Genomic DNA, 16,791 nt, shown 5'->3' with positions numbered 1-16,791 from the left:
AATAGAATCATAGAATTTTACGGCACAGAAGGAGGCCATTCGGCCCATCGTGTCTGTGCCGGCCGAAAAAGAGCTATCCAGCCTAATTCCACTTTCCAGCACTTGGTCCGTAGCCCTGTGGGTTTCGGCACTTCAGGTGCACATCCAAGTACTTTTTAAAATGAGTTGAGTGTTTCTGCCTCTCCCACCCATTCAGGCAGTGAGTTCCAGACCCCCACCACCCTCTGGGTGAAAAAATTTCTCCTCAGCTCCCCTCTAATCCTTCTACCAATTACTTTAAACCTTTGCCCCCTGGTCACTGACCCCTCTGCTAAGGGAAATAGGTCCTCCCTATCCACTCTATCCAGTCCCGTCATAATTTTATATACCTCAATTAAATCTCCCCTCAGCCTCCTTTGTTCCAAAGAAAACAACCCCAGCCTATCCAATCTTTTCTCATAGCTAAAATTCTCCAATCCTGGCAACATCCTCATAAATCTCCTCTGTACCCTCTCTAATGCATATGTAAAATAGTCGCTAATAAATCTAATAGAAAATTCAGAAGAAACTTTTTTAAAATTCATTCACGGGATGTGGGCGTCGCTGGCGAGGCCGGCATTTATTGCCCATCCCTAATTGCCCTTGAGAAGGTGGTGGTGAGCCACCTTCTTGAACCGCTGCAGTCCGTGTGGTGAAGGTTCTCCCACAGTGCTGTTAGGAAGGGAGTTCCAGGATTTTGACCCAGTGACGATGAAGGAACTTCTTTATCCAGAGAGTGGTGAGAATGTGGAACTCGCTACCACAAGGAGTAGTTGAGGCGAATAGCATAGATGCTTTTAAGGGGAAGTTAGATAAGCACATGAGGAAGAAAGGAATGCTGACAGGGTGAGATGAAGTAGGGAGGGAGGAGGCTCACCAAGAGCATAAACACCAGCATGGAACTGATGGGCCGAATGGCCTGTTTCTGTGCTGTAGTTTCGATGTAACCCGATGTAGTTCTGGGCACCACAATTTAGGAAGGATGTCAAGACCTTAGAGAGGATACAGAAAGTATTTACCAGAATGGTGCCAGGGATGAGGGACTTCAGTTATGTGGAGAGACTGGAGAAGCTGGGGTTGTTCTCCTTAGAACAGAAAAGCTTAAGGGGAGATTTGATAGAGGCATTGAAAATCATGAACGGTTTTGGTTTTGATAGAGTAAATAAGGAGAAACTGTTTCCAGTGGCAGAAGGGTCGATAACCAGAGGACACAGATTTAAGGTGATCGGCAAAAGAGTCAGAGGTGACACGAGGAAACATTTTTTTTACGCAGCGAGTTGTGATGATCTGGAATGCGCTGCCTGAAAGGGCGGTTGAAGCAGATTCAATAATAACTTTCAAAAGGGAATTGGATAAATACTTGAAGGAAAAACAATTTCAAGGCTATGGAGAAAGAGCGGGGGAATTGGAACTAATTAGATAGCTCTTTCAAAGAGCCGGCACAGGCACGATGGGCCAAATGGCCTCCTTCTGTTTTGTACCCACTATGATACAATGAAGAGGGCCTAAAAGGTCATTTAAAGGTCACCTCCGGGCCCCACAAGAAAAGCTTAGAGCTCCCCCTTGCTGCGCACTCATCCACCCCCCCGCCCCCCCCACCCTCTTCTAGATCGCGAGACCCCCACCGTGGGACAGGCTGATGCCACCACATATCCGGTCTCGGCAGGCGGCCTCCGGGATATTTCCGGAAATGCCCAGGAGTTAAAATGTCCTGGGTCTCAATTCTAGGAACATTGGAAGAGGAGAAGGTCCATCCCCTCTGACCAACAGTTCGATTTTAAAGGGACCCTTGCATGGATAACCTTGTCTCCTAGTTACAATCCCTTGTATGCATCTAGTCCAGAATATACCAGGCATCATTTGTTGCAGATGCAAAAACAATCACAGAGAAAGCCAGTCACTTATCGTTGGGTGCTCTGACCCAGTGCCTGCACCGTACAAGCATTTTCCAATCTACACAGTGCCAGCACTAAACAATTGCACTCTGACTGACCGGAGGTTGTATTTACTTAACAACAATTAGTCTTAAAGGGACACAGATTCACTTTAGCAGCAACAACAACAACTTCAACTTGCATTTATACAGCAGCCTTAACGTCGTAAAACGGCCCCAATGGAATTCACAGGAGCAATTATCAGGGACTAGGCAGCTGAAGGCACGGCCACCAATGGTGGAGCGGTCTTGGTGATGGAGAGGATATGGGGTCGGAAGCTCATCTCAGGGTCAGATAGGACGCCAAGGTTGCGAACGGTCTGGTTCAGCCTCAGAGAGTGGTCAGGGAGAGGGATGGAGTCGGTGGAGAGGGAACGGAGTTTGTGGCGGGGACCGGAGACAATGGCTTTAGTCTCCCCAATATTTAGTTGGAGGAAATTTCTGCTCATTCAGTACTGGATGTTGGTCAAGCAGTGTGATAAATCAGAGACAATGGAGGGGTCGAGGGAGGCGATGGTGAGGTAGAGCTGAGTGTCGTCAGCGTACATGTGGAACCTGACGTTGTGTTTTCGGGTGATGTCGCCGAGGGGCAGCATGTGGATGAGAAATAGGAGGGGGCCAAGGATAGATCCTTGGGGGACTCCAGAGATAATGGTGCGGGAGTGGGAAGAGAAGCCATTGCAGGTGATTCTCTGGCTACGACTGGAGAGATAGGAATGGAACCAGGTGAGGGCAGTCCCACCCAGCTGGACGATGGAGGAGAGGCGTTGGAGGAGGATGGTGTGGTCAAGCGGAGGATGATATATTGTGCCTTATATAGTATCACATAACTGTCCTTACACAAAGGCATATCATCCAACTGATGGGTAATATATCTGTCTATCTGTAAATCGTTGAGTTGATAATTCTGTGATAGCCCCAGTCCATTGAAATCAATGGGCAGCACTGCACTGATAATGGTAATTACCTGCCTACTTCCACCTCCGTAACATCGCCCGTCTCCACCCCTGCCTCAGCCCATCTGCTGCTGGAACCCTCATCCATGCCTTTTGGTACTTCCAGACTCGACTATGCTCTCCTGGCCGGCCTCCCATCTTCCATCCTTCGAAAACTTGAGCTCATCCAAAACTCTGCTGCCCGTATCCTAACTCGCACCATGTCCCGTTCACCCATCGCCCCCCTGCGCTCGCTGACCCACATCGGCTCCCGGTCCGGCAACTCCTCGATTTTAAAATTCTGATCCTTGTTTTCAAATCCATCCATGGCCCTCGCCCCCACCCTATCTCCGTCACCACCTCCAGCCCTACAACCCTCCGAGATCTCTGCGCTCCTCCAATTCTGGCTTCTTGCGCGTGCCCGATTTTCATGACTCCCAACGTTGGCGGCCGTGCCTTCAGCTGCCTGGATCCTAAGCTCTGGAATTCCCTCCCTAGACCACTCCGCCTCTCTCTCTCCTCCTTTTAAGATGCTCCGTGACCACCTGTCCTAATATCTCCTTACGTGGCTCGGTTTCAAATTTTGTTTGATAATCTCTCCTGCGCAGCGCCTTGGGATGTTTTACTACGTTAAAGGCGCTATATAAATGCAAGTTGTTGTTTGTTGTTGCTGCTGCTATTCTCAGTTTCTCCACAGGATGACGTTATTCCCTCTAAAACCAATATTACAAGAAGTCCTGACCTTCTCGCTTGCTCTAGAAATGGCGCTGTGCTCCAAACTTTCTCTCTTTTCATTCAGGCCCCCTTTTTAGAAGAGGCGGGGTGGGGGGGGCGGGGTTAAAGAGTAACTTTATAGATTCTTTCTCTTTTTTTATATATTAAAAAACCACAAATCGGAACCAAATAAACAAGGTCAAATAATAATTTCATTCCCCCAATCGAGGGTGCGCTCCAGTCCCTGCGATGCCCACTGGTCAAGGAAAGCTTCAACCTTTCTCAGTCCATGACAGCCAACAGACACACGTAGCCCTGATTTTAACTCTGGGCCAGTTTTGGGCGGACTGGTAGGGATGTGGGTTAGAAACTCACTCGCTGCTCCAGAATTGCCTCAAAGGGGCTTGAATATAAGGAGGATTTTTTGCCAATTATTTTAAATCTGTGTCCGCTGGCTACTGTCCCTCCTGCCACTGGAAACAGTTTCTCCCTTTTAATTCAAAACCCTTCATAATTTTGATCACTTCCATTAAATCTCCCCTTAACTTTCTCTGCTTCTCCGGTCTCTCCACATAACTGAAGTCCCTCATCCCTGGTACCATTAAATCTCCTCTGCACCCTCTCCAAGGCCTTGACATCCTTCCTAAAGTGTGGTGCCCAGAATTGGACACAATACTCCAGCTGAGGCCCAACCAGTGATTTATGAAGGTTTAGTACTGGATGAGCAGAAATTTCCTCCAATTAAATATTGTCTTCACTCCCCGCCACAAACTCCGTTCCCTAGACACCGACTCCATCCCTCTCCCTGGCCACTGTCTGAGGCTGAACCAACCTTGGCGTCCTATTTGCTCTCGAGATGAGCTTCTGACCACATATCCCCTCCGTTACCAAGACCGCCTACTTCCACCTCCGTGACATCGCCCATCTCCGCCCCTGCCTCAGCTCATCTGCTGCTGAAACTCTCATCCATGCCTTTGTTACCTCTAGACCCGACTATTCCAATGCTCTCCTGGCCGGCCCCCCATCTTCCACCCTCCATAAACTCGAGCTCATCCAAAACTCTGCTGCCCGTATCCTATCTTGCACTAACGCGACATCCGGAATCAGGCGACTTTCTTGTTGGCAACAACAACAATTTGCATTTATATAGCGCCTTTTAATGCAGTAAAATGTCCCAAGATGCTTCACCAGAGCGATTATCAAACAAAATTTAACATTGAGCCACTTAAGGAGATATTAGGACAGGTGACCAAACGCTCGGCCATAGAGGCAGGTTTTAAGGAGGAGAGAGAGGTGGAGAGGCGGAGAGGTTTAGGGAGGGAATTCCAGAGTTTAGGGCCTGGGTGGCTGAAGGCACGGCCGCCAATGGGGGCGCCATGAAAATCGGGGATGCGCAAGAGGCCGGAATTGGAGGAGCGCAGAGATCTCGGAGGGTTGTACGGTTGGAGGTGGTTACAGAGAGAGGGACATCCTGAGGCCGTGAAAGGCGCTATATGTTTGCAAGTCCTTTCTTCATTTCTTGAGGGCTCATGTGCCATTTTTCTACAGAGTTTCCTGCCTCTCCCTTGACGGCCTCAGAAGAACTGTTGAACTGGGAACAAGCTCTCCCAGATAATACCCATTTGAAGTTCTACCGAAAGCCAAGGCAATGTATCCCTGACAAATGCCTCAGGCTATCAGACATCAAAAGGATTTTGAAACACAGGGAATGCTAGACTCAAATCTGTTCATGCCTGATTCTAAACACCTTTATCTTAATTAACAAACTAGAATCATAGAATGAGATAGCACAGGAGAAGGCCATTCGGCCCATCGTGCCTGTGCCGGCTGCTTGAAAGAGCAATCCAATTTTTTTTATTCGTTCACGGGATGTGGGCGTCGCTGGCGAGGCCGGCATTTATTGCCCATCCCTAATTGCCCTTGAGAAGGTGGTGGTGAGCCGCCTTCTTGAACCGCTGCAGTCCGTGTGGTGAGGGTTCTCCCACAGTGCTGTTAGGTAGGGAGTTCCAGGATTTTGACCCAGCGACGATGAAGGAACGGCGATATATTTCAAAGTCGGGATGGTGTGTGACTTGGAGGGGAACGTGCAGGTGGTGTTGTTCCCATGTGCCTGCTGCCCTTGTCCTTCTAGGTGGTAGAGGTCGCGGGTTTGGGAGGTGCTGTCGAAGAAGCCTTGGCGAGTTGCTGCAGTGCATCCTGTGGATGGTACACACTGCAGCCACAGGGCGCCGGTGGTGAAGGGAGTGAATGTTTAGGGTGGTGGATGGGGTGCCAATCAAGCGGGCTGCTTTGTCCAGGATGGTGTCGAGCTTCTTGAGTGTTGTTGGAGTTGCACTCATCCAGGCAAGTGGAGAGTATTCCATCACATTTCTGACTTGTGCCTTGTAGATGGTGGAAAGACTTTGGGGAGTCAGGAGGTGAGTCACTCGCCGCAGAATACCCAGCCTCTGACCTGCTCATGTAGCCACAGTATTTATGTGGCTAGTCCAGTTAAGTTTCTGGTCAATGGTGACCCCCAGGATGATGATGGTGGGGGATTCGGCGATGGTAATGCCATTGAATGTCAAGGGGAGGTGGTTAGATTATCTCTTGTTGGAGATGGTCATTGCCTGGCACTTGTCTGGTGCGAATGTTACTTGCTGCTTATCAGCCCGAGCCTGGATGTTGTCCAGGTCTTGCTGCATGCAGGCACGTTCTGCTTCATTATCTGAGGGGTTGCGAATGGAACTGAACACTGTGCAATCATCAGCGAACATCCCCATTTCTGACCTTATGATGGAGGGAAGGTCATTGATGAAGCAGCTGAAGATGGTTGGGCCTAGGACACTATCCAATTAGTCCCATTCCCCTGCTCTTTCCCCATAGCCCTGCAAATTTTCTTTTTTAGGTATTTATCCAATTCCCTTCTGAAAGTTACTATTGAATCTGCTTCCACCACCCTCTCAGGCAGTGAATTCCAGATCATAACAACTCGCTGCGTAAAAATATTTCCTCATGTCACCTCTGGTTCTTTTGCCAATTACCTTAAATCTGTGTCCTCTGGTTTCCGACCCTCCTGCCACTAGAAACAATTTCTCTTTATTTACTCTATCAAAACCCTTCATGATTTTGAACACCTCTATTAAATCTCCCCTTAACCTTCTCTGTTCTAAGGAGAACAACCCCAGCTTCTCCAGTCTCTCCACGTAACTGAAGTCCCTCATCCCTGGTACCATTCTAGTAAATCTCCTCTGCACCCTCTCTAAGGCCTTCACATTCTGCACCCTCTCTAGGACTTTAGAACGAAACAAGCAGTTTGTTTCCACAGAATCAGCTGGAACCTTCGCTTCCCAGTAATATCCCTTCTTGGGGTTACCGTGGCAACATTCAAGATTGGGTCAAGTGTAAATTCAGTTTGCAATAAATACGTAAAACCAGCCTGAAGGCAGCGTCTTCCTCCAAGACCTTTATATATGTGTTTAAAAATTATATAATACAAAGTTCAACCACCATAAAGAGGATTGATTTCTTATCTGTCGCAGCCTGTCGGCCTGGTGTTGCCTCCAACTTGCCCCTGGTACGGTGCTCCGAGGGCAAAGGTCATAGGAGGCCTGGCATGAGTAACGGCAGCCTTAGGCAGGTCGATTCTGGCCATTGCCGTACCATTGGGGCCCTGGGTCTCTGTCCCCACTGAACACTGGCGGGGATGGCTGGTGTGATGGCAGCTAACATGTCCAGACAGCCATGTATCTGGGGGTTGCCAACCCTCCAGGATTGCCCTGGAGTGTCCAGGAATTGAGAAGATTAATCTCCAGGACAACAGCAGCTAGCCAAAAAAAAAACGCTGCAGGAAAATCATAGTGGGCATTAAAAAAAAAATCATTTTCTATCAACACTTTTGTTCACTGGTTATAAAAATGTTGGAGTTGGGAAAGAAAAGGCTGTTTGACCGATGGTTAAGAATCATCCGATTGGGTAATGAAGCATCTGTTCGCTGTCCGATTGGCAGAGGAACGGCGGGGGTGGCGTCAAGATGGACATGTTGGGCGACCAATGGCGAGGGAGCGGTTGGAGGGAAGCGATCATGTGATGAAACCTCCAGGATTACATCCAGCCAGAGTTGGCAACCCCTGAGTTGTATCCGCCCCCTCCCCCCCCGTCCCCGCCCTCCAGGGTACACAGGGTGCTGTCGAATGTCTCTCCTCGGGCCAGCGGCCTGTACGTGACACGGATGCAGAGTCACTGACTGGTACCTGGCCGCTCCCGAGGCGAGGGGCCTGCTGCATTAATTGTCAGCCGTGGCTCAGTGGGTAGCACTCCTGCCTCAGAAGGTTATTGGTTCAAGTCCCCACTCCAGAGACTTGAGCACATAATACAGGCTGACACTCCCAGTTGCCAGTTCTGAGGGACTGCTGCACTGTTCGAGGTGCTGTCTTTCAGATGAGATGTTAGAACCTAAGAAATAGGAGCAGGAGTAGGCCATACATCCCCTCGAGCCTGGTCCGCCATTCAATAAGACCATTGCTGATCTTTCATTTCAACTCCACTTTCCTGTCTCATCCTTGATTCCCTTAGTGTCCAAAAATCTATTGATCTCAGTCATGAATATATTCAATGACTCAGCATCCACAATCCTCAGGGGTAGAGAATTCCAAAGATTCACAACCCTCTGAGTGAAGAAATTTTTCCTCATCTCAGTCCTAAATGGCCGATCCCTTATCTTGAGACTATGACCCCTAGTTCTAGACTCTCCAGCCAGGGGGAAACAGCCCCTCAGCATCTACCCTGTCAAGCCATCTTTTAGGATTTTTTTATTTTTCAATGAGATCACCTCTCATCCTTCTAAACTCCAGAGAGTATAGACCCCTTCTACTCAATCTCTCCTCATAGAACAACCCTCTCATCCCAGGAATCAATCTAGTGAACCTTCGTTGCACCGCCTCTAAGGCAAGTACATCCTTCCTTAGGTAAGGAGACCAAAACTGTACGCGGTACTCCAGGTGTAGTCTCACTAGAGCCCTGTACAATTGCAGCAAGACCTCCTTACTCTTATACCCAAGTTAAACCTGAGTTAAAATTTTAAACCGAGGCCCCGTCCGCCCTCTCAGGTGGACGTAAAAGAATCCACGGCCACTATTTTGAAGAAGAGCAGGGGAGTTCTCCCCAGTGCCCTGATCAATATTTATCCCTCGACCAACATCACTAAACACAGATTATCTGGTCGTTTATCACATTGCTCTCTGCGGGATCTTGCTGTGCGCAAATTGACCGCCGCGTTTCCTACATTACAACAGTGACTACACTTCAAAACGTACTCCATTAGGCTGTGAAGCGCTTTGGGTCGTCCTGAGCTCGTGAAAGGCGCTATATAAATGCAAGTCTTTCTTTGTTTCTTTCATCCTCAGCGATTGACCGTAGAGTTTGCACGTAGTTACGATGTTCCTCGTCACTCTTTACCCCGCCCCCCCACTCTATCTGCTCCCTCTCGGATCACCCGGTGCCACATTCCTCACTAACACAATTTTAATTTCCCCCTTTCCCCTGAGAAGTAAGGACTTTTGACACTGTCCCTAAGGGAGCCACCCTGTCAATCATACACTGGAGGACCGCCCCCTTTTTACCATATTACGCAGAGGTGGGTGAGTTTCATCATCGGCTTTGAGTGGTGGTGTCAATCATCCCTTTCCCCGCCCCCCCTAACTACCATATTTGGCGGTCAGTGGGGGGGGGGGGGGGCGTGTTCCATCTTCGCCTTGTTGCGTAATGGTGTCAATCATCCAGTTCCCTCCCCCCATATTTGGCGGTCAGAGGGCGTGTTCTTTCTTTTGGGTCTGTGAGTGGCAGTGTCAATCATGCGTGGCCCCGCCCCCTCAACGCCTTACAAGGCGCCGAGGGGGGCGGAGCGGGGAGGAGGGGCGAACAATTGCGCGTGCGCGGTGATGCTGAGCCTTGGTCTGGGTTGTGGGCTGGCGGTGCTGCTGGCGCTCGGGGCGTTACTGCTCCTCGCACTTGGCTGCCCGGGCTTTGGATTTCGCCGGTGGCTGGGCTGTAGAACCGGGCTGATGGCTCGGACCGAGAAGCCGCTCTTCAGGATCGCGTAAGTGACTGTCGGCGGGGGGGGGGGGTGGTTTGAGGCGGGTCGATGAGAAAGGGGCCTCCGAGGGAGGAGGGGGAGGGGAGAAGAGAAGAGCGGGCGCGCGCGCGCGCGCGGGAGCGGGAGCTGTCAATCAACCGTCGTGTCCCGGGGCACGAGCCACAGGTTCAGGGGCTGCAGCGGTGCTTGCAACCGATGCAAGTCAAGTGTGTCTGTGCCCGGTGAAAGCAGCGACAGAAAGAACTTCCAACCGTGTGACACTTGGGCAGCCCGGTGCAGTGCCAATCTCTAGTTTAGATCTAGTGCAAGTTGTGTAATGTTTGTAACCAATGCAAATATGTATGTACGAGGGGCACTTGCCAGCTCGGTGCATTGCCAAACTCTGTTTAACTCTAGTGCAGATCGGTTTCAAGCATTGCACAATGTAAATGTGTGTGTGTGTGTGTGTGTACACAGATGGAGCAGCGAAAGAAAGAACTTCCAGCTCTGTGCAGTGCAAATCTCTGTAGCTATCGCATCCAGAGCCATGTTTCAATCTGGTGAAACCACTGCGAATGTGTGTGTGCAGTGAAAGAAAGGACATGCATTTATACAGGGCCTTCCACAACCTCAGCACGTCCCAAAGCACTTTCCAGCCAACGAAATGTAGTCACTGTTGTAATGCAGGAAACGCGGCAGTCAATTTGCGCACAGCAAGATCCCACAAAAAAAAACCAATTTGATCATTTTGTTTTTTATTTAGTGATGTTGCTTAAGGGATAAATATTGGTCAGGACACCCCTGCTCTTCTTAGAAATAGTGTCACGGGATCTTTTACAGCCACCTGAGAGGGCAGACAGGGCCTCGGTTTAACGTCTCATCTGAAGGATGGCATCTCCGACAGTGCAGCACTCCCTCAGTACTGTACTGGGAGTGTCAGCCTGGATTTTGTGCTCAAGTCTCTGGAGTGGGACTCGAACCCATGACCTTCTGACTCAGAGGGGAAGAGTGCTCCCTATTGAGCCATGGCTGACACCAAGTGCACTGCATTGTACAGGGCAATACAAGGTCATGCAGACTGGGAAAGTCCCAGATTCAGTCCCTACCCTGTACTCGTGTGTTCTGGATCAACAGTAGGGGTGCTGCAGTCAGCCTTGGCACCCTTGGGTTACAGTCAGCCAGGGTTCCCGGTCCTGATTGCTACCCAGTGACTCCTGCTGGAAAGTCCATGTGTGTATGGATGGATATCAGGGGAGAGCAGGGTTTGGGCTTCTCTGCGATGTACCCATTCTAAAAAAATTGTGCCAGCTCTGTCACAAAAATTGTCTGTGTGAATGTCTGCGTTGCTTGTTCTTACACTCTTGTTTTCAGTTGAGACAGCAAGGTTCTGAGTAGGAGGCTAGACAAAATAAATCCAAAATATACTGATTAGGCAATGCCCGTTTCGATTCCAACGCGCTCCAGATACTTTTTCTTGTGCCCAGGACATTAGAACAAAGAAGGTAAAGAGGAAATCTAATACAGATGTTCAAAACTCTGCTGCCTGTATCCAAACCCGCACCAAGTCCTATTCACCCGTCTGTGCTCGCTGACTTACATTGGCTCCCGGTCTGGCAACGGCTCGTTTTTTTAAAAAAAATTCTCATGCTCGTGTTCAAATCCCTCCATGGCCTCGTCCCCTTCCCTACCTCTGTAACCTCCTCCAGCCCTACAACCCTCTGAGATCTCTGCGCTCCTCCAATTCTGGCCTCTTGTGCACTCCCTTCACCCCTCCATTAGTGGCCGTGCCTTCAGCCGTCTAGGCCCAAAACTCTGGAATTCCCTCCCTAAAGCTCTCTACCTCTCTCTCTCCTCCTTTAAGACACTTTTAAAACCTACCTCCTGTTCTAATATCTACCTCTTCGACTCGGTGTCAAATTTTGTTTGATACTGGCGCCATGGAGCATTTTACGTTAAAGACGCTGTTTAACAACAACAACTTGTGTTTATATAGCACCTTCATGTAGTAAAATATCCCAAGGCGATTCACAGGAGCATTATCAGACAAACTGTGACACTGAGCCACATGGAGATATTGGACAGCATTGATCAAAGAGGTTGGTTTTAAGGAGCATCTTAAAGGAGGAGAGGTTTAGGGAGGGAATTCCAGAGCTTAGGGCCTAGGCAGCTGAAGGCATTGCTGCCAATGGTGGAGCTATTGAAATCAGGGATTTGCAAGAGGTTAGAATTGGAGGAATGCATAGATCTCAGAGGGTTGTAGGGCTGGAGGAGGTTAGAGATTGAGGGGGGGGTGGGGAGGCGAGGCGAGGCCAGGGTGGGATTTGAAAACAAGGATGGAAGTTTGAACATTGAGACATTGCCGGATCGGGAATTGTAAAATTGTTGAATAAGTAAAGCTGCTTCCTCTGGTTGGTGAGTCAGTAACTAGAGGGCAAATATTTTAAATCGTCACCAAAAGAACAAAGGGAGAGGTTAAGAGATTATTTGTTATGCAGAGGGTTGTTGGGACGTGAAATGCTTCCCCAGAAACAGTGGTGGCAGTGACTCAATAATAGCTTTTAATAGTGGAGAAATATTTGAAAAAGGAAATTTTATACGGGCATGGTGGAGGGGAGATGCAGGGGATTGGAACTGTGCGGATAGCTCTTTCGGTGGTGATGGGCTAAATGGTCTCTGCTGTAAAATTTATATAAGTCTGCTTCTAAGGGCACTCTCTAATCCGAAATATGACTGTATGACCTGTAACCTGGGGTAGACCGTATATCTCAGGCAAGAAACTACGAATCAGGTTTATTAAGAGATAACATTGAACCTCTCAATTTTCTCTAATACTGTGCTGTCCGACATCCAGTCTTCGATAAGCCGCAATTTCCTCCAGCTAAACGTTGGGATGACCAAAGCCACTTTTCCCACCACCTCACTACTCCGGGCTGCAAACTTTGTGCCCGTACTGCTGACTCCAAGCCACTTGGGTGTTGTTGGAGCTGCACTCATCCAGGCAAGTGGAGAGTATTCCATCACACTCCTGACTTGTGCCTTGTAGATGGTGGAAAGGCTTTGGGGAGTCAGGAGATGAGTCACTTGCTGCAGAATACCCAGCCTCTGAGCTGCTCTTGTAGCCACAGTATTTATATGGCTGGTCCAGTTAAGTTTCTGGTCAGTGGTGACCCCCAGGATGTTGATGGGGGATTCGGCGATGGTAATGCCGTTGAATGTCAAGGGGAGGTGGTTAGACTCTCTTTTGTTGGAGATGGTCGTTGCCTGGCACTTGTCTGGCATGAATGTTACTTGCCACTTATCAGCCCAATCCTGCATGCGGGCACGGACTGCTTCATTATCTGAGGGGTTGCGAATGGAACTGAATACTGTGCAATCATCAGCGAACATCCCCATTTCTGACCTTATGATGGAGGGAAGGTTATTGATGAAGCAGCTGAAGATGGTTGGGCCTAGGACACTGCCCTGAGGAACTCCCGCAGCAATGTCCTGGGGCTGAGATGATTGGCCTCCAAAAACCACTACCATCTTCCTTTGTGCTAGGTATGACTCCAGCCACTGGAGCGTTTTCCCCCTGATTCCCATTGACTTCAATTTTACTAGGGCTCCTTGGTGCCATACTCAGTCAAATGCTGCCTTGATGTCAAAGGCAATCACTCTCACCTCACCTCTGGAATTCAGCTCTTTTGTCCATGTTTGGACTAAGGCTGCAATGAGGGCTGGAACCGAGTGGTCCTGGCGGACCCAAACTAAGCATCAATATGTCCTACAACCAACACGGCCGTATTAGATTTAATAATGAGTAACAAGTCAGATTTAGTTAACAGCCTAACGGTGCAGAAGATTTATCTAATAGCGATCATAATATGATCGAGTTCAGTGTTGTGTTTGAAAGGGAGAAACCCGTAACAGCTGCTAAGATTCTAAATTTAGGTAAGGACAACTTCAATGGGATGAGACAGAGACTGCCCACGGTAAACTGGGCAAATCTGTTAATGGGTAAAACGACAGAAGATCAGTGGGAAATGTTCAAAAAAGAATTTAACGTGTTACAGAACCAGTTTATACCCTTAAGGGGCAAGTGCCCTACTTGCCAAAAAAAAACGGTCACGAACAACAAAAGAGGTAAGGGACAATATAAAACTAAAAGAAAAACCATCCAAAAATGCAAGGAATAGCACAGATCCTGGCGATTGGGAGAGATACAAAGAACAGCAAAGGGTGACAAAACAGATTGTAGGAGCTATAAAAAGGGAGTGTGAAAAGAAACTTCCAAGGGATATCAAAATCAACACAAATTTTTACTATTATTAGAAAAAGAGGGTGGTCGAGAGCAATGTGATCCCCATAAAAACTCATTATGGTGATATTGTAAATGGAAACAAGGAAATGGTGGACATGTTAAATAATTACTTTGCCTCAGTATTTACAATAGAGGAAGACGACAGCATGCCGGACACCCCAAGGAAACCAATTTTGAAGCAGGGATGGGGACTCACCATAATTAATGTAAGCAAGTTAACAGTAATGAAGAAAATAATGGCACTAAAGAGTGACAAATCCCCAGGACCAAATGGTTTCCATCCCAGGGTTTTAAAGGAAGTAGGTGAGAACACTGCTGATGCCCTAACTATAATCTTCCAAAGTTCTTTTGATTCAGGAACCGTTCCTTTAGATTGGAAAATTGCGCATGTCACTCCGCTATTTAAGATAACTGAGAGAGGGAAACGAGGGAATTATAGACCAGTTAGTCTAACATCTGTTGTTGGGAAATTACTAGAGTCTATAATTAAGGATAGAGTGACTGAACACCATGAAAATTTTCAGCTGATCAGAGAGAGCCAGCATGGATTTGTAAAGGGTGGGTCATGCCTGACGAACCTGATTGGAATTTTTGAAGAGGTGACTAAAGTAGTGGATGTTGTTTATATGGACTTCCAGAAGGCATTCAATAAAGTCCCTCATAAGAGACTGTTAGCTAAAGTTGAAGCTCAGGGAATTGAGGGCAAATTATTGACCTGGTTAGGAAATTGGCTGAGCGGCAGGAGACAGAGAATGGGGATAATGGGCAGGTGCTCAACTTGGCAGGATGTGACTAGTGGTGTCCCACAGGGATCTGTGTTGGGGCCTCAACTATTCACTGTATTTATTAATGACTTAGATGATGGGATAGAAAGCCATATATCCAAGTTTGCAGCTGACACAAAGATAGGCAGCATTGTAAGCAGTGTAGGTGGAAGCATAAAATTACAGAGAGATATTAATAGATTAAGTGAATGGGCAAAACTGTGACAAATGGATTTCAGTGTAGACAAGTGTGAGGTCTTCCACTTTTGACCTAAAAAGGATAAATCAGAGTACTTTCTAAATGGTGAAAAGCTCAAAACGGTAGAGGTCCAAAGAGAGTTAGAGGTCCATGTACATAGATCATTAAAGTGTCACGGACAGGTACAGAAAATAATCAGAAAGACTAATGGAATGCTGGCCCTTATATCTAAGGGGGTAGAAGTTATGCTTTAGTTATACAAAGCCCTGGTTAGACCACATCTGGAGCATTGTGTCCAGTTCTGGGCACCGCACCTATGGAAGGATATATTGGCCTTGGAGGGAGTGCAGCGTAGATTTACTAGAATGATATCTGGACTCTAAGGGTTAAATCACAAGGAGAGATTACATAAACTACAGTTATATTCCCTGGAATTTAGAAGATTAAGGGGTGATTTGATTGAAGTTTTCAAGATATTAAGGGGAACTGATAGGGTAGATAGAGAGAAACTATTTCTGCTGGTTGGGGAGTCTAGGACTAGGGGATGTAGCCTAAAAATTAGAGCCAGGACTTCCAGCAGTGAAGTTAGGAAACACTTCTACACGCAAAGGGTGGTAGAAGTTTGGAACTCTCTTCTGCAAACGACAGTTGATGCTAGCTCAATTGTTAATCTTAAATCTGAAGTTGATGGATTTTTGTTAACCAAAGGTATTAAGGGATATGGGGTTAGGACGTAGATCATCCATGATCTCATTGAATGGCGGAACAGGCTCGAGGGGCTAAATGGCATCTTCCTGTTCCTATGCTCCTATTTAATACACACCTTTTCACCTTGAAGTTGGCACCGATCAAAGGAATATTCTCCACAATTAAATAGGTCTCAAAGATACAGACTGCCTGACCAATACCAGCCAAGCAACCCACAACCCCGTCAGGATATAACCAGACTGAGAGCCTTGCTCACAGAACCCCTCCTGATGGGACAGTTGCAATGGTCAATGTGCAGACATACAAGTGGTTTGGTGATGAACCCTGATTGTTTCCGTCCCTTGTGTGGATTTGGCAACTGTTTTCCCAGACACGTGTTTACCTGGTAATAACCAATGTATTGTCCTACCGACTTTGTTCTGTACTCTCATGATGTAGAGTCACAAGGACAGCAGGCATTTTCCCATCGACAGCGCTTAGCTTGGATATTAAAAGTGTGTACTTTGTAGGAGGAAAGGGCGACTGAGGGAGGGAGAGGAGTCTCGCAGTTTTGTTTTCTCTCCACCCCCCACCCTGTCTCTTTTTTTCCTTGCCCCCGGCTCTTTTCTTTCCTCCCTGTGCATTCCTTTGTCTACTGAAGATGTGGGATCGGAGAAGGCGGGGGAGTATTATAAATGGGGCTTCCACGGGCGTTGCTGCACAGATCATCGGTGAATGAACAGCATTGTCACTTGCGGCTGATTTATTTTTTGGTTCCCTTGCGGCAGAGGCAGATTATGGCGACGCTATAATTGTCTTGACCCAGATTAGGTAGGTCAGTATGGACCAGGGGGTCGAGGTGTTGGCCATGGTGCAGTGGGTAGCACTCTCACCTCTGAGTCAGAAGGTTGTGGGTTCAAGTCCCACTTCAGAGACTCGAGCACGTAATCCAGGCCGACACTCCCATCGCAGTACTGAGAGAGTGCTGCACTGTCAGAGGCTCCTGGTCCGGCAGCCCCTTGATTTAAAAATTCTTATCCCTGTGTTCAAATCTCTCCATGGCCTTGCCCCCTCCTGATCTACAGCCCTCCAAGATCTCTGCTCCTCCAATTCTGATCTCTTGCGCATCCCCAATTTCCAGCACCCCACCATTGGTGGCTGTGCCCTCAGCTGCCTAGGCTCTAAGCTC

The 16,791-nt window shown here is 48.1% G+C and overlaps 1 protein-coding gene across 2 annotated transcripts in view; it reads left to right on the top strand.

Annotated features, from left to right (window-relative positions):
* The first annotated feature begins 9,503 nt into the window (after positions 1-9,503).
* pnkd (PNKD metallo-beta-lactamase domain containing) overlaps positions 9,504-16,791 on the top strand; it is a 41,000-nt gene continuing 33,712 nt past the window's right edge. For both annotated transcript variants that reach the window (XM_067986998.1, XM_067986999.1), the window contains exon 1: positions 9,504-9,676. In XM_067986998.1, the coding sequence (XP_067843099.1) occupies positions 9,519-9,676 (158 nt within the window). In that variant the 5' untranslated portion in view covers positions 9,504-9,518. The remainder of the gene's footprint in view (positions 9,677-16,791) is intronic.

The sequence above is a fragment of the Heptranchias perlo genome, chromosome 7, assembly GCF_035084215.1.
Source record: "Heptranchias perlo isolate sHepPer1 chromosome 7, sHepPer1.hap1, whole genome shotgun sequence".
Classification (NCBI taxonomy): domain Eukaryota; kingdom Metazoa; phylum Chordata; class Chondrichthyes; order Hexanchiformes; family Hexanchidae; genus Heptranchias; species Heptranchias perlo.
Note: the sequence above shows the minus strand (reverse complement) of the source record. Positions and strands in the feature narration are given on the sequence as shown.